The sequence below is a fragment of the Chlorocebus sabaeus genome, chromosome 4 (genome assembly GCF_047675955.1).
Source record: "Chlorocebus sabaeus isolate Y175 chromosome 4, mChlSab1.0.hap1, whole genome shotgun sequence".
Taxonomy (NCBI): Eukaryota; Metazoa; Chordata; class Mammalia; order Primates; family Cercopithecidae; genus Chlorocebus; species Chlorocebus sabaeus.
In genome coordinates this window covers 20,319,795-20,345,650 of record NC_132907.1, presented here as the reverse complement: position 1 = coordinate 20,345,650, position 25,856 = coordinate 20,319,795, and the positions used below count along the sequence as shown (strand labels likewise).

Genomic DNA, 25,856 nt, shown 5'->3' with positions numbered 1-25,856 from the left:
CTGATGAAGACATTTCTTGATATGATTGTACTCATTCCTGTGTCCATCCCTGTCTGTAGCTTTCTCTGACAATGATTATTATTATTTGGTTCTTTGTTAGAGGAGGAAATCAGTAATATGAGAAAAGAACTTGAGAAATACGGAATACAGATGCCGTCTTTCAGCAAAATAGGTGGTATTCTGGCCAATGAACTGTCCGTGGATGAAGCTGCATGTAAGTCCATTTAAAATCCAAACTTGCCATGGACGTGACACTTACCTGTACTTTACCTGTTGATTTTGATTACTTGAAATACAATATTTAGAAGATACATTAAGCACCCTAAACATTTTATTATTTCTTTTATAGATGATTAATTTGAGGATGTCACAGTATAACCAAGTAATTGATTTTGGTCTTTAGACTTCTTCTTGTACAACATGAATTGAGGTTCTAGAAATACCTTCATTGTCCATAGTTCTCTACTTTCTGTGTCTGTAGATTTTAGTGGTAGAGTTCATTGTTACAGGTCTTTTAGTATTGCAAGCTAAATTGCAAGTATCTCTTGGAACCAACATGTTACTTTAAAATTACCCATGTCGCCCTGACCAGAGGGCAAGGATTGACTTACCTTCTAACTCCTGTGGTTGACATAGGGCTTGGATCGTTTTAGCCATTCAGTGACATATAAATGAGTCAGAATTACTTAACAGATGCTGAGATCAGGACCAAAGACAACCATGTGGAGAGGTTGTCAGGTGCTCCATAATATGTCTGAATTCTCTTTTTGACATATTTACTGGAAGCCGAGAAAGAAAGTAAAACTGCTTGAGTTTACACAGGGTCAGTGCAACTGTCCATGATGTCTTTTGCTGATAAAAACCTTTTTTTCTCTCTCTCTCTCTTTACTTTTTAGTACATGCTGCAGTTATAGCCATTAATGAAGCAGTTGAAAAAGGAGTAGCAGAGCAGACCATTGTAACACTAAGAAACCCAAATGCAGTTTTAACTTTAGTGGATGACAACCTTGCACCAGAATATCAGAAAGAGCTCTGGGATGCCAAAAAGAAAAAAGAGGAAAATGCAAGACTGAAGGTACTTAGATTCTGTGTAATAAAAACAGTAATGAATGTGCTTATGAGTTACTAGTTTGAAAAGCCTTAATGTTAAAAGCAGTATTTTTAAATCAATTGGCTATGTTCTCTATAGCCATAGACAATTGATTTGAATGAAATGTAGCATAGAAGAGGACTATACACTATGTAAGGCAATTAGATTATATCCCTATATAAGGAATGAAAAGGAATTTTATAGGCCAGGCATAGTGGCTCATGCCTGTAATCCCAGCACTTTGGGAGACTGCAGCAGGACGGTCCTTTGAGTCCAGGAGTTCAAGACGAGCCTGGGCACCATAGTAAGACCCTGCCTCTAAGAAAATAGAAATAAAAATAAAAAATTAGCCAGGCTTGCTGGTGCAAGCCTGCAGTCCCAACTACTTGGGAGGCTGAGGTGAGAGAATCCCTTGAACCCGGGAGGTTGAGGCTGCAGTGAGCTGTGACCCTGCCACTGCACTCCAGCCTGGGCAACAGAGTGAGACCCTCTCTCAATTTTTAAAAAGGGAATTTTGTGATGAATGTTATATATTGAAAGAATTAAAAGTCATGTTGCAAACCTACTAATGTCCCCAGAAAGTGTAGACATAGCAACTCATGATCATCCCTTGTTAGACATCATCAACAGACCTTACATTAGCCAAGTTACTTTTACGTTTGGTAGTAGAGGTTAATAATTCAGTGTGGTGAAGTTCAGAGAGGATGTTTTTGAAGCTACGGTCTTTGTATTTTCCCAGTAGTCAATCCTTTATATTTGAGGATGTCCCTCCTGTGCAAGACAGCCTGCTCCTAATCCTAACTCCATTAGTAACCACCTTTCTATCTAGTCCATTATTGAAAAATTTGTCTACGCTGAGAGATTCTACTTCCTCACCACCTTGTCTCTCATTAAGCTCTTGCCATGTCAGTTTCAGCTCCATGACTAAAAGTAACCACTTTAGATTTTGGCATTTTCTCTACTGGTGACTTCCACTAGCATCTGGCAGGGTTGGCCCCCTTCCTTGAGATTCTCTGCTGCACTAGCTTATGTGCGTCCTTGCTGCAACAGTTCTCCTCTGTGCCTCTTTCTCCTCTTGCTCCTCCCTCTCAGTATGAGGATTCTTCAAGGTCTGACATTGAAGCCCTTCTCTGTTCTTCCTCCATTGAGCTCATCCACTTATTGAAGAAATCAGCCATCAGCTTTATACCAGCCGGTCCCAAATTGGTCTCTCTCCTACTCCACCAGATAACTTCATCTGTGTCCCTCTGGCTTTGTACCCCATTATGTCAGAAGACCTCCCCTTGCTGACATCCCTGGTTCAGAAGAATGATGGCCAGCTTTATCTCAGAACTCTTTATGCCTCCTGTGTCCCATCCATTGCTAGATTCTGCTGCCTACTCTTGTTGGAGTTGAATCTGCCGTCAACCTTCTAGTGTCACCAGTCTTGCCTCAGTCCTGCCCCTCCTGACCTCATCGCATGACTCTCGTATCAAGCACCTTCCTCGTGGGTCTCTCTGCCTCCTGTTATTCTCCAAGCCAATCCCTCTTAGAGCTAGAGGTTACAAAATTGATCTTTAACTACAAATCTGATGTTAACCCACCAGAAACATCCCCCGATTCTCTGTTGCCTACTGAATTAAACACCAAATCTTAGCTTAGCCTTCAGCTGACCCCTCATCTTTTTGGCTAACCCTGGACACACACTCCAAGCTGTAGCCCAATGTGCTAAGCTTTCCATCTGTGTAACCAAATCGTGCTGTCTGTGTCCTATTCTTGACATTATTCTGTTGCTTGAAGCCCTCATAGATTATGATCTCTTTGAAAAATTTTCTTCCCAATTAAGTATGAATACTTTCTAAAAGAATGCTTATCGCACTTCTCTTATAGAACCTATTCGGTTCTTCTAGGTATATTTATTATTTGTGTTCTTGATTTTATGAGATCAAATCAAATGAAATTGGTGCTATTCAACTGTTTTTGATCTACAAAAATGGCAATACCAAGTGGTCCAAACTAATGTTTTCCACATTTGAAAATTAGCCCTTTTCAAAGAGTCACTGGGTCTGTCATTCATCTTTGTAATCTTTGCCAGCATTCTCCCCTAGTCCCCTGCACAGAGCAGGCACTCCACAAATGCTTGCAATGAATTTAAATAATTAGGGAATGGTTTTTATCACTCTCACATTTTTCCATTTGAGTTCCAAGTTTTGGAAATATTTTATTTAACCTCAGAAATCAGTGAAGACTTTGTTTTGCAGAATAGCTGTATTTCAGAAGAAGAAAGAGATGCTTATGAAGAACTGCTGACGCAAGCAGAAATCCAAGGCAATATTAATAAAGTCAACAGTAAGTAATGGATCGTATGAAGGAAATTGATATTTCCATAAGATACAGACTTTCCTTGCCAGAATCCCAACACAACTCTCAATGTGTATACTTGGAAAACTGCCTTCTACAGTGAAAAATCTACTCAGTGTCAATTTTGGTGCAGCATTTGGCAGTTTCCCACTGGGCTTTTTTTTTGGTGATCTCAGTTCACACAAAGTATCCTGAAGCTAGTCTGATTCTACCTTTCTGTTTCATTACATTCCACATTTTGAATCTGTCACTTTTGGGGCTAATACTGAAGGTTATTTAGTAAAAGATTATAACTTACAGATTGTAGTTGCTTGTCCATGATTATGCGATGATGTTCTATTGGAATTGTAAAAGGTGCTGTTGACACCACTGCTCTCTGTGACTTCCCAGTCATTCATCTGTAGCTCATAAGATTTTTCTTACACTTGTGTAACTTTGGTGCCAGTGAATGGGACTATGGGCAGGCCAGATGAATTCTCATGATGGCAGCTTTGAGTCCCACACCCCTGAGCCTCTGTGGAGTCAAGCAGATGAGTTCCTCTTAGTACCTGGCTCAGGTGTGTGACTGTAAAGAACAGCAGACTCAGGTAATTAAAATAAGCATATGCAAGTTGAGATACGTCAATTTTTTTTATTCGTCTTTTCTCCCCTCTGGCAAAACCTATTTTTCCTTGAGCATCGGAAGAGTCAGTAAGAAATTTCATTTGATGTTTATTTTTCCCTGGTCAATCTAAATAATCCATATATACCCAAAAAATTAATACATGAAAGACCATTTAGCCTGCTTAATAAAACATGTGAACTCCCTGCCAAATTAAAATTTGGAGTGTCCACTAATTACAACAGTCCTAAACCTTGCCTTCCTTTTAACATCCTGGTTGAGTTTTGAATATTCTTTTTTGCTTGTAACTATAGAAAAGAAGTGTACCTCCGCAGGTGTTACTCGGAAGTCTGCTCCTAAGTTGCTGGAGAGAAATATCCTAAGGGGCTCAAACAGTAATTAAGGAAAGCCCCAGAGGGTTAATGTAAATGTCTAGGAGTTAACAACTGAGTGCGTTTGAGAATTTGCCTCACATACACATAACTGGGTTGAAAACTCTCAATTACCTTTATTTTTTTTTTAAGGGTAACACCTTAACATTTTAGGATGCATGTGCCTGTTCTTTTATTCTTGTGAAATCTTGAACATGTTGCTAATGATACATGAAATGAAGTCCAATTTAAAGTTTGTCTTTTTGCTCCATGTGAAAGCTGAGAATTTCATGATGCTTGACAGAAATGAATTACAGGAGGAAATTAATGTTGCCGGTGAGACATCTGAGGTCCATAAGCTTAGAGAGGAAATGGCTCCATAACCTTTAACCATTCCTTATTTTTGAAATATTTATAACCATGAAAACAGTTTTCTTTTTCATGTTAAATAAAATGCTTTATATAAATGTTTTAGTTCTTTACTCAGTGCCATAAATTCCTGACCACAAATTTAATGCCAAATTGGCTATACTTTTTTTTTCCATTTTGAAGTAAAAGGCATTAGATATTTTGCACTAATGGCATAACTGGCTGAAAATATGAAGGCAAAGTTTGATGGCTTTCAGTGTGTAGAACATGATTATTCTGAAGTCTTTTTATCTCTCCCCATCTTAAAATTTATAGTCCAGTAGAACTGAAAGTAACCTTAGGAAAAAAAAAATCCTCATTTTGATGACATGAAAATGAGACAATTGTATACTTTAAAATATGTAAGAATTGTTCACGCCTGTAATTCCAGCACTTTGGGAGGCGCAGGTGGGTGTATCACGAGGTCAAGCCTTCAAGACCACCCTGGGTAACGTAGTGAAACCCTGTCTCTACTAAAAATACAAAAAATTAGCTGGGCATGGTGGCGGGCGCCTGTAATCCCAGCTACTTGGGAGGCTGAGACAGGAGAATCACTTGAATGTGGGAGGCAGAGGATGCAGTGAGCTGAGATCGTGTCACTGCGCTCCAGCCTGTGGACGATAGTGCGAGACTCCATCTCAAAAAAAATTTTTTTTAAATATAAGAATCATTACTTTGACAAGGTTTTCCCCAACCATGTGGGTTATTATCTTAAAATGTTAAGGCATCTACATTCATAGCAACCATAGTAATAGCATCAGTGACAACATTGGTGGTAATGTCAACAGATCTGTTGTCAGAGGCCTCATCTTTGTTCACATTACAACCATTTACCTTTCAGGTTCAGCAAATGCATTCCATTCATTGCATGATGTATTCTGTTAAGATCAGAGCTGGATATTTTGCATTTCTTTGCTTTTTTTTTTTTTTTTTTTTGACAGGGTCTCACTCTATTGCCCAGTCTGATGTTGAACTCTTGGGCTCAAGTGATCCTCCTACCTCAGCCTCCCAAAATGCTAGGATTACAGACAAAAGCGACCATGCCCTGCCTGTACATTTTGTTAAATGCAGGGTATAAAAGAGTGGTTGATCTTACCTTATTTTTTTTTAAGAAATTGTTTATTTAATAGTGTTTTTCAGACCGGGCGTGGTGGCTCATGCCTCTAATCCCAGCACTTTGGGAGGCTGAGGCGGGCGGATCACGAGGTCAGGAGTTCAAGATCAGCCTGGCCAACATAATGAAACCCTGTCTCTACTAAAAATACAAAAATTAGCCAAGCGTGGTGGCGTACGCCTGTAGTCCCAGCTACTTGGGAGGCTGAGGCAGGAGAATCGCTTGATCCCAGGAAGCGGGGAGGTTGCAGTGAGCTGAGATCACGCCACTACACACCAGCCTGGGTGACAGAGCGAGACTCCATCTCAAAAAAAAAAAAAAAAATATAGTGTTTTTCAGGCTAGGTGCAGTGGCTCATGCCTGTAATCCAGCACTTTGGGAGGCTGAGGTGGGAGGATGACTTGAGGCCAGGAGTTCAAGAACAGCCTGGGCAACAAAGAGAGACCCAGTATCTACAAAAAAAAAAAAAAATTAAAAATTAGCTGGGCCTGGTGACACACAACTGTAGCCCCAGATACTCTAGAGTCTGAGGTGGGAGGATCTCCTGAGCCCAAGAGGTCGAGACTGCAGCAAGCCAAAATTGCACCACTGCACTCCAGCCTTGGAAACAGAGCAAGACTGTCTCAAAAAAAGAAAGACAGAGAGAGAGAGAGAAGGAAAGAGAGAAAACTGTTTTAAAGACATGATTTTCTGATGTTTGAAATTCAGCTGTACAAGCCCGTATGATAAATTTATCAAAGGTAAAGCAAGATCCTACCTAGGGTAATCCGAGATGCAGCTGAAAGGCCTTGGATTAACTTTAGAAGAACAGCAAATACCACAAACAACCACTAGACCTTCATTTCTGAAATTTTTTGGTTTGTCACATAAATTTTAAAGATCAAAATGGTTCTCAGGGTCCTTTAGGTTAAGTATGAGTTTTCTGGGGAATGACTTGAAGGATTCCATTCATCATAAGTATTTCCTGTTATTGAGTTATATCTCTTAGTAAAAAGATGGAGGGAAGATCCTCGTGAATGTATTTAGGGAAGATAAATTGTCATTTTGTCAAAAAGGGTTAGAAGAATCTAAGCTTCAGTGTAGTCACGAATTAGGCAGACAAGCTAACCCTTGAAAGACTAGAAATTTATGGATGTATATTGCTTCTGCTCGCCAGATGTCTTCTCTATAAGGCAAAACTCTGCAATCTCCATCTCATTTGCTCTTTCCTGATGGCAGAGTTCATCATTCATTCTCCCATTTACTCAGCAATTTCATTTTTGTTCTCTGAAAACTATGCTGAATCCACTGTTCCAAGCATTTCGGTTTGGTCACCAAAATCCAGGTCTTTATAATCTACACCTTACAACTGGTCAAGAGATCACAGAGTGTATTAGTCTGTTCTCACACTGCTATAAAGAACTACTTGAGACTGGGTAATTTATGAAGAAAAGAGGCTTAACTGACTCACAGTTCTGCATGTCTAGGGGAGGCCTCAGGAAACTTACAATCATGGCAGAAGGCGATAGGGAAGCCAGGCACATCTTCACCTGCCCAAAGCAGGAGGAAGAGAGAGAAGGGGGAAGTGCTACACACTTAACCATATCTCATGAGAACTCACTATCAGCAAAGGTGAAATCCACCCCCATCTTACAATCATCTTCCATCAGATCTCTCCTCCAACATTGGGGATTATAATTCAACATGAGATTTGGGTGGGGACACAGAACCAAACCATATCACAGAGTTTATGGTTGTCTCAGATGTTGCAGCAGTGTTTCTGAGTGCTTGCTGGGGGCTTACCTCAGAGCTTATGCATCAGGAAGATACAGCAGTAGGGCAAGGCTTGCTTCTGGTCTTCGTGTCGCTTGAAGTCTCCTTGGGGAGGCAGTACTAACACATAAGGAGCACAAGGAACATGCCTGCTGGAACTACATGGCCCAGCTTTAAATAACTGTGGGGATCACAAGATGAGAAATCCTTAAGGACTGGAACAATCTGAAGGCTTCATGGAAAAGGTCCTAAAAGGAAGGATTTTGGAAGGAAGTCATGCTACTCAGAAATGATCTCATAACCTAAGCTTCATCAGTGCTAAGGTTCTTGTAGGCACTAACTCCAAGGACTGGATTGGTTTGAATTACTGAGATAACATTTTCAAAGCCTTACCTACCCTCTGCCTGCAGCTTTTCAGAGTTCATGAAAAGTAACCGCTTAGATACAAATCCTCGGGAAGAAGGGCTGGTTGGGTGAGACCACAGTGGAAAGAGCAACCATTCTGACAAAACGTGAACCCCCACCCTCAGGGCAGGCTGCGGTGGACCATATTAATGCTGTCATTCCGGAAGGTGACCCCGAGAATACACTGCTTGCACTGAAGAAACCAGAAGCCCAGCTGCCTGCTGTTTATCCCTTTGCTGCTGCCATGTATCAGAACGAACTTTTCAACCTCCAGAAACAGAATGCCATGGTAAGTCAGAGGAGACCCCAGCTGCGGGGATGGTAACTCTGTGTGCCATGGCGCACTAGGGAAGCCTAGTTAGGAAAGGGGAATAGGGGTATTGTACCAGTCCTGGTCTCACTGGCCCACCCGTACCAATTCCATGGCCTCCTTCCTTGTTAACTTTGCTTTTAGTCTACATAAAGAATCTAAGGGCATAGTTAGGAAATTCCAGCAGTGGTCTATATATATACATCTGAAAATAGGTTGTTCTTATTCTCTGTGTGATATTTGAAGAACCTTGGATAATTTTTAGCTATACCGATGTGGTATTTTTTTTACAATATATAATTTTTTTATATAGAAAATAAACTCAATCTGCAATTTTAGAAACTGCAAATAAGACCATTAGCACCAGCCGGGCCCGGTGGCTCAAGCCTGTAATCCCAGCACTTTGGGAGGCTGAGACAGGCGGATCACAAGGTCAGGAGATCGAGACCATCCTGGCTAACACGGTGAAACCCCGTCTCTACTAAAAAAAATACAAAAAAACTAGCCAGGCGAGGTGGCGGGCGCCTGCAGTCCCAGCTACTCGGGAGGCTGAGGCAGGAGAATGGCGTGAACCTGGGAGGCGGAGCTTGCAGTGAGCCGAGATCCAGCCACTGCACTCCAGTCTGGGCAGCAGAGCGAGACTCCGTCTCAAAAAAAAAAAAAAAAAAGACCATTAGCACCATAGCTTTGATTTTTGTAAATTTGTGCTCCTTAAAAGGACAACAGCATTCAACAATAATTTCAAACAAGGTTACAGTAATTAAGAACATGTTTACTAACGCTCTTGTAAGCCAAACAGTGAAACAAAATGAAAACTACTGAAAGCAGAACCAAGAATGCAGTGTTATGACAAAGCTCGTATTTTAAGAAGGTGGGGAAAGGACTATTTAATAAATGATGTCCTTGCAAGTGTTTAAGCTTTGTTAAGAAAACATTAACTCACTACACATATATCAGAATAAGTTTTCAACATAAAATGTTAAATATAAAAAATAATTTTAAAAATTAAAGTTCAAAGGAAAAAACATAGGACAGTCATTGGATCTTTAAAGTCACAATCAGCACTTATCCACACACAATAAAGAGAGGCCAAAACCATGAGCAGGCAATTCGTAAAACAAGAAATATACAAATGACAAAAAAAAGTTTAAATTCATTCAGAAGTGAAAAATATATAAATTAAAGCACAGTACACTTACTATTTAAAATTAGATTGGTAGGTATAAATATGGGGCACAAACATCTCCTACACAGCCTCTGGGAGTATGTATTATACAGCTTTTCTGCAGGGTGGTCTTAGTAATATAGATCAAAAGCCCGTGATGCTGACAGTTACATTCTAGAAAATAAGCCTGAAGGATATGAACCAAATAGCTTTAGCCACAGAGATGTTTCACAGCATTGTTTATAATACTGAAAACCAGGAAACAAATGACTATTTAATTAATAACAGATTGCCTGTAAATTAATAACATTTATGGTGCTTGTACATGCTAGAAATTTGTGCAACCAGTAAAAATGATAATGTAAAGAATAATGACTGGAAAAGATATCCATACTAATATTAAGTGAGAAAAATGAGATTAAGATATATAGCATTATCTTGTTTTTTGCAATAAGAAAATGAAGTCATTTAGAGACAAATGTATGTATGAATTTAAAATACATAAAAGGATATACACAAAAGAGCTTGGGTGGTAGCATTTGTTTTCTTATTCTTGCTTATTAAGACTTCTGTATTGGCTGGGTGTGGTAGCTCCTGTCTGTAATCTTAGCACTTTGGGAGGCTGAGGCAAGAGGATCACTCAAGGCCAGGAGTTCAGGACCAACCTGGGCAACATAGGCCTCATCTTTACAAAAAAATAATAATAATTAAAAAGACTTACTATGTTTCCTAAATAGAAATATAGTATTTGTAATGAAAGAAAAATAGCTTATTTTCTTAATTTCACTTCGGTTCTTCTCTCATTAACATTTTCTTCCACTTCTCTGGCTCTGAAGCTCAAGGCTACTTAGGCTTGAGGACACTCATTCATCCTCAACTGGCCATAGTTAACCTGTGGCTGTCCAGCCCCATTTCTTCTTCCTCTCTCCTTATCCTTTTTGCTGTATACCAATTTAGGTAACCATGGACAGGTCACTGAAAGAGATAGAGGAGGTGAATTATAAACGATTCCATTCTGCTCATATAATTTGGTACCTTATATATTAAACTTGTATTTAATGTAAGATATTTGAATAAAATTTACTTACATGATCTCCAGGGTAACCCCTTCTTCCCATTTGCTCTGGAAGATTAAACTACCCTTTTTTATTCTGAAATCAGTTTGCTGCAAGACTTCTGTGGAGATCCAGAAAGATATAATAATGTATTTTAAGATGAACATTATGTTATATATTAAATAACTATAATATCCTAAATGTAAAATATGTATCAGCTTTTCCTTAGTGATTCTTTTTCATGCTCCTCCTCCTTATGTCCCTTCAATATGATGAAAAAAATATTTCTTTTGAAGTTGGGCCAAGATCATATAAAATGGTTAAATGGAAGAAGATATTAAAGGGGAAGGGTGTTCTGAAATCTAAGACATATTTTTTTGGATAAGCTAAACCCAGATTTTAAATCATATAAAACTGGAGATCTGGCCAGGCATGGTGGCTCATGCCTGTAATCCCAGCATTTTGAAAGGCTGAGGCAAGCGGATCACCTGAGGCCAGGAGTTTGAGACCAGCCTGGCCAACATGGCAAAATGCTGTCTCTACTAAAAATACAAAAAATTAGCTGGGCATGGTGGTGGGCTCCTGTAAACCCAGCTACTTGGGAGGCTGAAGCAGGAGAATCACTTGAACCAGGGAAGCGGAGGCTGCAGTGAGCCTAGATCATGCCATTGTGCCCCAGCCTGGGCAACAAGAGCCAAACTCCATCTCAAATAATAATAATAAAGCAAACCACACCAAACAGAAAAAAACCTGGAGATCTTTACTTGCTGTACCAAAGATCACCTCAGACTTCTTCAAATATCTAGACCTGGTAGCGCATTTTAAAATTTCTACCCAATTTGTGAAAATGTCACTTAGGCTAACTTTTTTCGAATTAAATCAATAGTCTTGGTTTGAAGACCTTGCTTTGTGCTTCAGATTATAACTTTTCGGTGAAATTCTCCCAACCTTCCCTTAACCCTTAATTCAAACTGGAAATCATTAGCTATGCTAAAATCTTACCTGGCACTCTCAATCAGTGACAATGTTATCTAGTCCTTGGCTTAATTATATGACTGGACTGAGCCTTTAAGCAGCCAGTATAGCTAGGAGTAAGGATCAGCAATGGGAATGCAGATATTTGTGGAATTGTAACTTTCCATTGTAATCAACCCAGTCACAAAAAATGATCATCTAAGGAAAACCCAGGAGTCATATGCCTGTTCTTAAAGCCAGTGGAAAGCAGGTGGCCACCACTCCTCTTTCTGCTGAGCTATCAAGTTCTTTGACTTTTCGTTGTTTGTTGAAATGTGCATTGTAAACCTCCATCATGCACGTGAGGTGTGTTGTGTGGGGAGCTTATGTTGCCATATGTTTTCCAACAGAACTACTTGGCCCATGAGGAGCTTTTGATTGCTGTGGAAATGTTGTCTGCTGTTGCTTTACTAAACCAGGCCTTGGAAAGCAATGATCTTGTGTCTGTGCAGAATCAACTCAGAAGCCCCACAATAGGCTTAAACAATCTGGACAAGGCATATGTGGAACGGTAAGGAACATTTTCCAAACCTCCTTTCAATGCAGAAATGCATCTTTGGCAGATCTTACAAGTGAGGAATTTGCCTGTTGGTGGAGAAACCATATACCATGCTTGTGTTTCTTGAAAACTAGTCTGTTTTAAGAGTCCTTCTAATTAGTATCCTTGTTTACAGTATTCCTTTGGGGAAGCAAAAAGAATCAGAAAGTGATCATCCTGTGGCAATTAATAAATGACTTTGTCCTTGGCAAAGATTATTTGATAGGCTGAAAATAAAGGAACTGTTGGAAACATACCTTTCCTTGGGCATCTTTTAGAAACCGCAGAGTGTAGAAGAGTTGGAAGCAACTTTAATAATCATCCAGTCCAGTTCTTTTATGTCACTGATACAGAAACAGAATCTGGAGTTATGGACCTAAAATTGGGCAGTTGGGCCCCAAATTCCACTTTTCTGATTATTAAACCAAAGAAATCCTGAGACCACTGTGGGTCATGGCAGTGGGTAACATCATCCATTTATCTTTCCTTTCATGTTTCTGAAGTGTGCTACCAGATAGTACAACTGATAGCATTATTATAAAACACCATAGCGGATCTAGAGAGAAAAAAAAATGGCCAGAATTGGGAGCCAGATGAGAAAGTCGCTGAGACAAAAGCCCCAGTTAAAATGAGTGAATCTTGGATTCTTGTAACCACCAGGGGGAGATGTCTGCACAGATCTTGACAAAAGCTCTTTTCAGAAACTGATTTTGGAACTGCTCTAGTAGGCAGGTTGGCTAACTCTCTTGGGTCGTGTACAGTTGCAAAGGAAAGACCAGAGATTTCTTAGGTTAAACAAATGGTATTTGACCACTTGTCTGTGTAGAGAATGGCCAAGAAGTAATGGAAAGATGTGGGTTCTCCTCATTTTTAGTCTTTTAGGGGAAGCTAATTCTCTTGTTCTACTTAAATTTGGCCATCTGGTTCATATGACTCCTTCGAGTCTGTTTCCAAGATAATTTATATCTACTTCTACTGTTTCTGTTAATGGCACCATTCTCTCCTGCAAGCTTAGAAACCTGAAGCTCAATTTGAGTTTTCCTCTGCCCTCAGCTAGGCACCGTTGTGCTCTAAAGAGCCTGCCATCTGTAGCCAATCTATGTGCCTTATTTATACCTCTGCAAGACGTTTCCATTTCCCTGCAACCACCCTCACTTAGACTTCTCACTTTTGCTTCTGTAGTAACCCCTAAATTGGTCATCCTACTTCTTTTCTCTCCCCCTTCATTAATCCTTGCTACCTACCAGGCTTTGCCATACTTTCTTAGTGCTGGAGTAGAAGACAGAGCTGGGCAATCCCTTATGAAGCTTACAGACTAATGGGGCATCTTGGTGAGACAACTGTCCAGACTGTCCCATGTATTTAGCATCCCTGGCAACTGCCCTCCACATGGCAGTAGCCCCTGACTCACCCATTCTGATTATCAAAAATGCCTGCTTCCTCATTTACAAATATCCTTAAAGAAGTGGTCCCATTCTATTGGAAAACTGTATTTATACCTGTAGTTTCCAGCTGGGACCTACAGTTGGAGCCTCACAGTTCGAGTGTTCTGTGTGAAAAACTTTTAAAATGTGTTTTGATTTTTTTTTTTAATTTAAATACATTCTGGGTCTGGAAGACCCAGTACTGACATGGGATTTAAGGGCCCACTTGAGTTCTTGTATTGACACTTGTGTTGGCCCAAAATGATCTTCTACAGCCTTGGCATTTTACTTCCAAAGTCAGCATCTTAACTTGGGATCTTGGAAGCCCAGTTTTGCAGATTATCAGGTTTGAGAAATACGGCTCTGTCCTGGGCCTCTCCCCATAGAGTGCAGGTGCTTCATAGCACAAGTGTGCTGTGCATGACCAGCTTGACAAATTCATGCAAAGTCTCTCCCTGTTCACCATGGCTTCTACTCTTGGGGCTGTGTTTGCCCAGAAAGATTCTTTTGTCTAATTCTCACAAAAGTATTGTATGGGTTAACATTAGCCTTGGGCATACACTGTTCCCAGAGTAACTGTTCTAAAATGTAGTCCTGTTCATAATTCTCCTGTCTGATTGTTTCTTGTTCTCATCTGAATTAAGAACAGACTTCTCATTCTAAGCATGTTGCTCTGACCTTACCTCCAGCTCCATCCCTACTCGTATTTTGCACTTCAACCAAGTCCAAGTGTACTTTCTGGTCTCTGTGTTCCTATGCATGGTCCTCTCACCATCAGGAACCTGGTACCTTTACCCAGCTCAGCTAAACACAGTATTGGAGCTTCTGAGCCCTGCCTACCATACATTATGTTCCATGAAGTATATCCATGCTTCTCCCCACCCCAGCATCTGATGTTATCTCTCCTGGGAGGTAGCATGATGTGGTTGGAGGAACATATGCCTTGGAGCCAAAGATATCTGCGTTTGGCCCTCCCTGACTAAACCTTTTTCCTTCATCTATAAAGCATGAAAACAAAAGAAACGAAAGCCCCACTCTGCATTTGCAGAACTGTTCTCAGGATTCAGTGTTTGGTTCAGTGCCTGTCCTAGGGAGAGTGCTCCACCAGTAAGGATTCCCTTCTACTTCTTGCTTCGAACCCCGTTATATCTACTCTTATGGACTCTCTACTTTAATGGCCCTTCCTGTCTCTGCTTTTATACCTTTTTGGAATTTTTGTCGTCTTACCCACTGGTCTGAAAGCATAAAGGCTGCACCTTTTTCCTCCTAATATTCCTGTAGTGCCTGCCACATTTTACATGTAGTAAGTAAGTGCCTACAAACATCTGCTGAACTGAATTGGATTACTGATCTTCTCAGAGGTTCCCAGCTCTTAGATTAGTAGACTCCTTACTAGTCTGTCCATAAATGAGGTGAAGAGAACTGAGAGAAGGAGTGAGAGGAGAGGACATTTACCTGTTTGGATAAACTGTTGCATATTTCCCAAAGTTGGTAACTTCAGTACTGGAGAGAAATACTCGATTGGAAAAGTCTGTGGAGCTCTCTTTTATTACTTTGTAAAATAAATTTTTTTAAAAATTATTATACTTTAAGTTCTGGGATACATGTGCAGAACGTGCAGGTTTATTACATAGGTATACACATGCCATGGTGGTTTGCTGCACCCATCAACCCGTCATCTACATTAGGTATTTCTCCTAGTGCTATCCCTCCCCTAGCCCCCCATCCCCTGACATGCCTCAGTGTGTGTTGTTCCCCTCCCTGTGACCACATGTTCTCATTGTTCAACTCCTAATTAAGAGTGAGAACATGTGTTGTTTGGTTTTCTGTTCCTGTGATAGTTTGCTGAGAATGATGGTTTCCAGCTTTATCCTTGTCCCTGTGAAGGACATGAACTCATCCTTTTTTATGGCTGCATAGTATTCCATGGTGTATATGTGCCACATTTTCTTTATCCAGTCTATCATTGATGGGCATTTGGGTTGGTTCCAAGTCTTTGCTATTGTGAACAGTGCTGTAATAAACATACGTGTGCATGTGTTTTTATAGTAGAATAATTTATAATCCCTTGAGTATATACCCAGTAATGGGATTGCTGGGTCAAATGGTGTTACTTTAAAAAATCTTTTCTCTTTATAGCTTGTTTTTGTTCATTTCTTAAAAAATGATGGGTAGTTGTATTTCTTTCTGTGTTTATTTTTAACTTTCCCATTTCACTCCTGTTGGGTCAGCATTTAGACGTTAAGTGTATGGGATGCCCGGGGACTTTGCGCTTTTAGAGTGGTCTCCATCTGTGAGGGACACTAACCACTGCAAGTTAACACTTACCCATTTTGTTATTGCGGTCAGTATTATTATATGTTACTAGTGTATTTCACATCTGCACTTGGCGAGGCCTCATTCAGCACCAGACAATAAATTATTACCGCCATTTCCTATTTTTGAATGATGTTTTTCTCTCAAACTACTCTCTATGGAAGACACTGGATGTCACCTTGAAGCATGCAGAATTTTGAAAAAGTTTGTCACAACCAAGAAAACGTTTTAGACTTCATATAATGTTTCTTCTTTTAACCTCTGCCATTACTAGATCCCTAGAGACTATTCAGAATTCAAACTGCAGAGTGACTCATTGTGTACACAGAAGATTGTTCTTCATTGCCCTGGTGTAAAGACATAAAAGCACACTAGGCCAGGCGCGGTGGCTCACGCCTGTAATCCCAGCACTTTGGGAGTCCAAGGCAGGCGGATCACGAGGTCAGGAGATCGAGATCATCCTGGCTAACATGGTGAAACCCTGTCTCTACTAAAAATACAAAAAAAAATTAGCCAGGCATGGTGGCGGGCGCCTATAGTCCCAGATACTTGGGAAGCTGAGGCAGGAGAATGGTGTGAACCCGGGAGGCGGAGCTTGCAGTGAGCCAAATGGGGCCACTGCACTCCAGCCTGGGCGACACAGCGAGACTCTTCTCAAAAAAAAAAAAGAAAGGAAGAAAGCCCACTAAACTATCTAGTTTTATTACTTTTGGCTGGAATAGTTCATGTTAGCCTATGGTTGTAACATTGGTTCTGTGAAAATTGGAAAGCAGGAAAATTGATAATTGAAAAGTAAGTAAAAGTTTCTTAATATGTCAGTATGAGTAAGTTTTTCCCTGAAATTTCCCCAGACAGAAAAACAGTAATTGGAATAATTGACTAAACTGTCAGAGGGCTATGCACAGTGAGAAGGGTCATTGGTCATAAATGATGAGTGAGAGGACCATTTTTAATTTTAATTGTATTTTTTTGTGGAGACAGGGTCTCCCTATATTGCCCAAACTGGTCTTGAACTCCTGGGCCCAAGCGATCCTCTCACTCAACCTTCCAAATTGCTGGAATTACAGGTGTGAGCCACCATGCCAGGCCTAAGAGAGATTCTTGAGTATTGGCTAGGAACCTTTGGAGAAATGGGCAGGTGAAAAGGAATTTCAGTATATACTGGTTTAACTCATGTGCCACCTCTTCAGGACAGCATACAGTAAAGATTGTGTTACTCAGCAAGGTTTCTGGAACTGCATTTGCATGTTATCTGATTCCTCAGTGGCATATTAGGCCTCAAGGTGGCTCTATATTAGGGTTGTGGTAGAAAAGGTCTTTTAAAACTTAGATTTTGGAAGGAACAAGAGAAATAATGAAAAGGACCCTTGATAGAAAGATTGAAACTCATGGTAACTCTGAATTTGGTCCTGTAACAATCATCTGAAGACTGAGAAGAACCAAGACATACAAAGGGGAGGAAAATTACTAACTGGGGAAAAGTAATTTCACAGACTTGAAAGCTTCCAGTTTTGCTTGAGTTAGGTACAAGTTTCGATTTTGAAGAGCTTTCATTAAACAGAATTTGTTCGTAAAAATACTTTAAGAAAACACCATTAGTGCAAGTAAGCTTGGTGTATGTTGACAGATCTACACAAGACAATTTTATTTGCCTTTCTACTCTTTGTCTAACCTCATGACAACTACGTTTGACCGTGTGTCACAGTTGAGAAATATAACATAAACAAAGAATGAATGTCTCTGATTAACATCATGATTATTTTCTCTTCCACAGTTATGCAAACACACTACTCTCTGTTAAACTAGAAGTTTTATCCCAAGGACAAGATAACTTAAGCTGGAATGAAATTCAGAATTGTATTGATATGGTTAATGCTCAAATTCAAGAAGAAAATGACCGTAAGTATAAGACACTTGCCTTCTCTAGCATAGTGAGAGAAGAAGGTATCTGGACAACTTAGTTTTCTAGATTAGGGCTTTAAGTTTTTACTCAAGGAACTTTGTGAGAGCACACTCCGCTAATATGCATACCTTTATTTATATGTAGATTTTATGCCTATACCACTGTACCAATATATTATAAACATTACAAAGCCTACACAAGAATTCATAATAGAATAAAATACACAGGTAAAAGGCCTGATATATTCTGGTTATTTGTACTTCAGAGACAGCTAAATAACTCATGTTTTTAAGCACCCAATTTTATTTTGATCTTTTATTTGGGCATTTTTTTTTCCTGAAATATGACACAATTTTTCTGCCCCACAAATGGAGAAATTGGAACATAATCTAACTGTTGCTTAATGATCACAAATCATGGTGATTTGCTGTATTTCTAGAAATTATAAGCTGCCAGCGTGAAAGCATACCAACCTTGAGAAGATATACCCTGAAACATGCTTTCTTGAATGTCAGCCTGCTGCTTTATCATTTGCATCTTGCTTATGAAAATAGAGTGAAGAATGAGGAGCTATGTAGCTTCTGCAGTCCATACATTCACTGCTTTTCTGTAGTATGCATTACCAAATTCAAGCTTCGAGCTGTGTTTTCCACCATGAAAACAAAGCAACACCATCTTCTGTGGCTTATGAGCTTTTCACTTGTCAGCAACAGTGGATGAGTGTTGCTAAAATCGTTGATCTCTCCTCCACCTTCCAGCTTTGACTTTTCTAACTCATTTTCCCCAAGCTTAAGGGCAGATACTTCTCTCACATCTTATTAAGTTTTATTCTAGTGTGTTTGGGTAAGGTCTTAGGTCTGGTCTTCTAATGCTGTATTTAACTTAGGAATACTAAGATCACTCTTGAAATAAAACATATGACTTTGTTATTTAATTGCATTTGCAAAGTTTTCTTCTTTTTATTTGCTATTTCCTGTGAGCACTAGGCCAAAAGTCAAGGCCAGTTTTGATTCTTGTTTTTTAAACATATTCTCACTTTAAGCCCCTACTGTAAAACACGATCCAGGTGTGCTACCCTATATAAAGTACCACGGATGTACCACTGTTACACTGATCCCTGGACACTTCCATTTTGTCCTTTTCAGGTTGTGCGCAAATCTAAATTTCTTTTGGGATGGCACAGCTTCCTGTTGCCTCTGCATTTCCTTTCAGTGAAGGGTTTAAAATCTCTACAATCAGACAGCTTGCTCACAGCCCACTTAGCTCTTTTCTGACACTTGGCTTGGGAGTTTATGGTTCTTGCCAGACATTAGTCAAGACGCAAGCTGTAATTTGAGTAGATGTTCAACATCATCAGGCGGAGGTTGGGGGACCACTACTGCTCCTAGTGTCCTGCTACAGAGCTCAGTCCCCCAGCCTTCTGCCCTTCTCCACAACCTCTGTCTTACTCCTCTGAATCTCCTTCAGCAGTGGTTTGGTTGCTATGGCAACTGCCACCCAAGAAGTAGGACTCCTTTCTTTTGGTAGGCAAAACAAAGACTCATGTCCCATCTTTGCTTTCTAACTTTTTCCCCAATTCTTGGCAATACCCATGCTTCAGTTCTGCTTTGGTTATTTCTGTATGTGCTGCTTACACAAGTGAAGGTATGTTAGGTCTCAGTGCTGAAAGACTGTAGAGTTGACATTGATTAAAAGGGGAAAAATGCCATTTTTGTTCTTGATTATCAAATAGAGCCTTTGCTTTATTTGATTACTGGGGGGAGAAAACAAGTAACATTTACATAATTTAGAGAATTGTAAGTAGATATTATTTTTAAGCAAAAAATCTCATTTGATTGCTGTGGCTTTTATCTATCAAGGTAACAGCACTATTAAGCTATTCTCCCTAGGGCATTTCACACAGCCACTATAACACTTCTGTTAAGTATCTTGTCATAAAGGACATATGCCATAACCAGAAAAGGTATTTCAGACATTAATATTTCCTTTCTGGAATTTAGGAACTTTAATACAGAGTATTTAATTTATCTGTGTTTTGGTTTTATTTTTTCTTTTGTCAAATTAGTTCCTGAAGTATTGAGTTTGGTATCATGTTTAGGCAATTGCTCAAAAATCTAAAATTTCTAAAATACACCGTTGTAACCAGGCAGGAATTGATCAGTGTAGTAATTAAGTCATCTGAAGAGCTGAGAATTTTTCATGGACTTTTTGAAGGTGCGTTACTTTTGCCTCCCCACCTTATTCTTGCCACCTGCTGTGAGATCTAATTCCATATCTGAGTTGTGATGGAGGTAAGCAGCTAATGGAAAATGAGAAATATAGAAGGTGAATTTAATGGAGAAGCTAGCTGCTGAATGCATTTCCTCAGGCTCTGTTGATTTCTTACTGAAAAGTTTGCTTTTCCCAGTAAAGCCATCAAGGAGCATTATTTTAACCATATAGCCTACATCAGGAAGTTTTCTTCTTTGAGTTTTTGCTCTTTAAATTTGTTAGGTACAATTCTGCGTAGGTTACCTCATCTGCTGCCTCAAATACATGAATTCTAAAAGAACGCCCACTCTCTTGTGGACTAGAATGTTATCGTAACACGTGTTGATATAAAGAAGTGGACCATGGACTGAGTGAAGCTCGGCAATCTTTGCTCAAATAGGATTTATCTTTTATTTATAAACAGAGGAAGTGATGCACATGTTCCCAGAGGGCTTCTGGGTAATCTTTCAGCTCCTATGATATCATTCACTATGACCTCAGCAGCTTGTATTCTTAGAAACGCAGCAGACAACAACTTTAGCAGGTGATTTCAATCAAGTCAGCTGAAATGCACTCATTTCCAGGTGATCGGCCTTGGTTCTGTTAAGACCATTTTTGGATGGGGTGTTTTAAAGGTATTTAGAACAGCTTACCCAAGGGGGGTGACCAGAGAATGGCACTAAATATTCCATACACTCCAGTTTATAAATCCTACAGGGTAAAACGAGAGTACCTTGTATGTAGATAATACTTAGACTTTCCAGAGTTCTCTCAATATTTACAGATAGTATAACTTGCACATTAGAGAAATACTTTTGCTTTTTCTTCAAACATATTTAAGTATTATAGTCTGGAATGATTTCTAGGAGTTTTAGATGCTTTTATTCCTCTTACAGGTCAATCTTTTCATTCTTAACGAAGTGGTGGTTATGGGCTCATCTATTCAAGAAATATTTAGCTAAATATTTTACCTTTACTTGAATGTCAAGCTAGAGATACTTTTTTTAAAAATGAGAAGTACTCATTCTATTTCATGGCATGTCACATTTGTGAAGTGACTGGTGATCATTTTAGAGGAAATCTAATGGAAAAAATGAGAAATGTGAAGTTTGACCTTAAAAATGCTAATATTCTAAGCTTATTGTTCATTAATATCTAGTTTCTTTAACAGTCCTTGTCCATCAGTACTAATCTAGGAAGCAAAAGCCCCTTGGCAGTGTGTGTATATGTGTTATATATGTGTGTGTCTATCTAAATGCATATTTTTTATGAATGGATAATAGTTTATTTTTTAATGATAAGGTGTTGAGAAGTAACCTCCAGATAGATCCATTTCATTAGAATTGCAAAAGCTTTTCAGGTTTCATAGTTTGACTTCTGTGCTTTTCATTTGTGAACCCTATAGTCAGTATCTCTCTCTCTCTCTCTCTCTCTCTCTCTCTCGCTCTCTCTCTCTCTCTCTCTCTCTCTCTCTATATATATATATATATATATATATATATATACACAAATTTTTTTTTTTTTTTTTTTTTTTTTTTTTTTTTTTTTTTTTTTTGGCTAGGGGGACAGAGTTTTACTCTGTCACCCAGGCTGGAGTGCAGTAGTGCAATCTTGGCTCACTGCAACCTCTGCCTCCTGGATTCAAGCGATTCTCCTGCCTCAGCCTCCCAAGTAGCTGGGACTTGAATAGACATTTCATTTCTTTAAAGACAACGTATGAAGGGAAAATAAACACATGAAAAGATGCTCAAAACCATTAGTCACTAGAAAAATGCAAATCCGAACCACAATATGATACCACTTCACACCCACTAGGATGACTGTAATAAAAAAGACAATAACAAGTGTTGGTCCGAATGTAGAGAGCTACTCAGGAGGCTGAGGCACAAGAATCTCTTGAACACGGGAGACGGAGGTGGCAGTGAGCCGAGATCATGCCACGGCACTCCAGCCTGGGGGACAGAGCAAGACTCTCTCAAAAAAAAAAAAAAAACCCAGCAACTGGGACCTTGATAGAAGTCACATTGAATCTGTAGATCAATTTAAGAAGTATTTCCATCTTAACAATATTAAATCTTCCAATTCATGAACATGGGCTATCTTTTCATTTATTTAAGTTGTCTTTAAGTTTTTTCCCATGGTGTTTTATAGTTTTCAGTGTACATGTCTTATGTTTCTTTCATTAAATTATATCTAAATATTTATTCTATTTATAATTATAATGTATTTGTAGTTGCACTCTATTGTGAATTGAATGTGTTCTTAATTTTATTTTCAGATTGCTTATTATGAGTGTATGGAAACATAATTGGTTTTGTGCCTGGATCTTGCATCCTACAACCTTGCTGTACTAGTTTATTAGCCTTTTGCAATAGGTGATACTAGAGAAGTCATAATATACCATGACTTAAAAGGAAAACTGCTTCTTCATTTTCTAGGAATTGTAGCTGTAGGGTACATCAATGAAGCTATTGATGAAGGGAATCCTTTGAGGACTTTAGAAACTTTGCTCCTACCTACTGCGAATATTAGTGATGTGGACCCAGCCCATGCCCAGCACTACCAGGATGTTTTATACCATGCTAAATCACAGAAACTCGGAGTAAGTTTTAGTATATCTGTTTCTTTTAAATTTTACAGGCTGGGTGGCAGGGGGAGGGAAGGAGGAGGATTTGACCCATTTACGTTAAATCTCATGAACTTCTTGTCCCAACAATTACCCATGAATCAGAATGGAAATAATAGAGCTGTTATTTTCCTGGTACCAAACATTAGGGGGAAACCAGCTCCAGAGCTATTTATTGCTTTAATTCTTTGACTAAAAACTCAGTTGTAGGTGAGTTCTTGTTCAGAGTTCAATTCATTGACTATTTCCTTAGTAGATACTACGTGCACAGTTCAGTCCATAGCTTCTGGTAGAGAAGATGGGGATACAGAGGGACACATAATACCATTTGAATGTTCTCTGACCTTATCTTCAAAATGCTTAGAAACTGATTGAGGCAGTAGACATTGTCACATGGAACAGATAAGTAATTGTAAAGATAAGGGTGTGCAAAGTGTCAAATAGAGAGATACACAGATTGATTCACTGATGTTGGAGACTGTCAGGGACTAGAATCCTAAGAGAAGTTGGTGTGGAGGTAGAGCAGAGCCTCTCTCAAAATAAATAAATTAAATTAAATAAAACAAAATTAAAGCTCTCTAAAAGGTAATTAGTCCTAAGACTACATACAGCTCAGGTCTGTCTGATTCAGAAACATTGTAATTACGTATTATGGCAGATGGGAAAAGATGTTTATTGCAGCTTCGTTTGCAATAACAAAACACGCAAAACAACCTAAATGTTGTTAAGCAAAAAAAAAAAAAAAATCACGCTGTGATGTGCACATAAATGAATACAGACTTGTGTGTGTGTTGGGGGAGGGGCACACACACTCCTCTGTGTGTCTAAAGTATTTCCGGAGGGAGGATACCTTCTGGAAGGTGAACTAGAAGGCTAGTATGAGTGGGAGATTTCTTTTTCACTCTGTTTTTGTACTGCTTGGATTTTTAATTTTTTTAAGGAGTGTATGTATTAAATCATTACTGTTTCTAAACTTTTAAAAACCAATGTAAATCCTATCCTCACTACTCCACTGCCTCATTGAAGGCGGGAGAAAGTTATCCCCCATGGAAGCCCCCTCTGCACTGCCAGCCTTCCGACAGGAACGTCAGTGGCATTGCCTGACCCTCCTCACTTTGCCAAGCACCCCCACTCACATCAGTCTTTCTCATTTAAGCCTCATACCACCTGTGGAATGGGTGCTGTCTTATCTGATGTGAATGAGCCTGAGGCTCGGGGCGGACGCTGGCCAAGGTACAGCCAGTGAGTGGGAGAGTGAGGACTCATACACAAGCCTGGAGTCCATGCATCCCAGGAGGAGGAGAGTGGGCCTTCACCTTGATGTTTCCATTGAGGTGGCTGTGGCCATGACACATGGTAAACTTATAATCGTTGGAAGACAAAATTATTTGCTTTGAAGATAGACATCAAATCCTGGCTTTGCCACAAATTGGTTATGTGATCTTGGTCAAGTCACCAAATCTCTATATGCTTATTTTTGCATGTATAAAACTGGAATAATAGTACCTGTCTTATAGGATTATGGTGAGGGTTCAATGAGAATATACAATATGTAAATATAATATATATCAATATATAACTATAGATACTATTAATGAAGAATATGTGCACATGTTTGTGTAGCTATAGCATTTAGCATGGAGCCTGGCACCAAAAAAAGGGCTTAAATAATGTAGCTAGTATTATTGTGCACACCTATGGTTGCCTCCCAAGTAAGGGGTGAGTGATCTCAAGGTTCTTTTTTTTTTTTTTTTGAGACAGAGTCACGATCAGTCACCCAGGCTGGAGTGCAATGGTGCCATATCAGCTCACTGAAACCTCCACCTCCCAGGTTCAACCGATTCTCCTGCCTCAGCCTCCCGAGTAGCAGGGACTACAGGCACCCACCATCATGCCCAGCTAATTTTTGTATTTGTAGAGACGAGGTTTCACCATGTTGGTCAGGTTGGTCTTGAACTCTTGACCTCAGGTTATCCACCTGCCTCAGCCTCCCAAAGTTCTGGGATTACAGGTGTGAGCCACAGCACCTGGCCTCAAGGTTCTTACTAGATGTAGGGTCTGCTCTGTTCATACACCAAAGTTTGGGTCTTCTGAGGACAAATAGAGACAGACCTGGGTCCCTGTCTGCCCACAGCCACATGGGGGTTTGTCTTTGAGGTGAGCCTGACTCCACAAACCCAAGGCCTTTCATAGGCGGCAGTATAGGTCCCTTCTAGATGGAGCATTCCAGTCTAGATTGAGATGGAACTCCACAGGAGTCCTTTGAAAGAAGGCTTTGAGTGCCCACACCATGCCACCTCTGTGTCAGGCATCCTTTCTAGGTGCAGAAGCGGTAGTTTTCATGGTGTGATTAGAGCATTCATATGGAGCCTAGGGATCTGCGTTCTAGTTCAGGCATTAAACCAGTTAGACTATATAATTAGAGGTTTGAAATATACTGGCGATTACTAACAGATTTAAACAGATTTAAAATACTGTGGGTCCAAGCAATAAATCATATTTGGTTAAATTCCTGTTTTTAAGTAGTTTTCTTTCTCTGTTCATTGACTTTGAAACTTTCTTTTCTCAGCCTGTTTTTGTTCTTGGAAAAATCCTAATTCTGTTGTTTGGCAATGTTGTCTTTAATGTCCTTGTTTTTCCCCTCTGCTTTTTTTTTTTTTTTTTTTTTTTTTTTTTTTGGAGACGGGATCTTGCTATGATGCCCAGGCTAGTCTCAAATTCCTGGGCTCAAATGATCCTCCAACCTCAGCCTCTCAAGTAGCTGGGATTATAGGCACAAGCCACCACATTCAGCATCCTCTACTGTTTTGATTCCTAGAAGTTTCCAGTTGTGTGTTTATGAAGGTATTTCTGTGCCTTGTCTTCCCAAGGTCTGGCCTTGGAAAATAATAGAAGAAAATTATATTGCTGATATTATCAGTATAAAGTAAAAGTGTGCCAAAGCATACAGCCATTAAAGAACACAATGGATAACATCTTCATAGAATGGATGCCCAATTTTATCAAAGATGGAGGACAGTGATGGAGTTGGTGAGGATTCTTGGTCCTCTTTAGCAGTATTTCAAGTATAACCTTGTGTAGCCACCAAATTCCTTTTGCCTCTTGGAAAGAGACTTGAGTAATGGTCATGTTGACTTTAACACTTTTTCTGTCTGTTCATTGGGTTGTGTGCTA

General features: G+C 39.5%; 1 protein-coding gene across 5 annotated transcripts in view; it reads left to right on the top strand.

Moving 5' to 3' along the window:
* IQGAP2 (IQ motif containing GTPase activating protein 2) overlaps positions 1 to 25,856 on the top strand; it is a 310,003-nt gene that overhangs the window by 190,570 nt on the left and 93,577 nt on the right. For all 5 annotated transcript variants that reach the window (XM_007975849.3, XM_073014669.1, XM_073014668.1 and 2 more), the window contains 7 exons: positions 101 to 214; positions 897 to 1,075; positions 3,331 to 3,418; positions 8,207 to 8,370; positions 11,976 to 12,136; positions 17,678 to 17,802; positions 22,495 to 22,658. In XM_007975849.3, the coding sequence (XP_007974040.2) occupies positions 101 to 214; positions 897 to 1,075; positions 3,331 to 3,418; positions 8,207 to 8,370; positions 11,976 to 12,136; positions 17,678 to 17,802; positions 22,495 to 22,658 (995 nt within the window). The remainder of the gene's footprint in view (positions 1 to 100; positions 215 to 896; positions 1,076 to 3,330; positions 3,419 to 8,206; positions 8,371 to 11,975; positions 12,137 to 17,677; positions 17,803 to 22,494; positions 22,659 to 25,856) is intronic.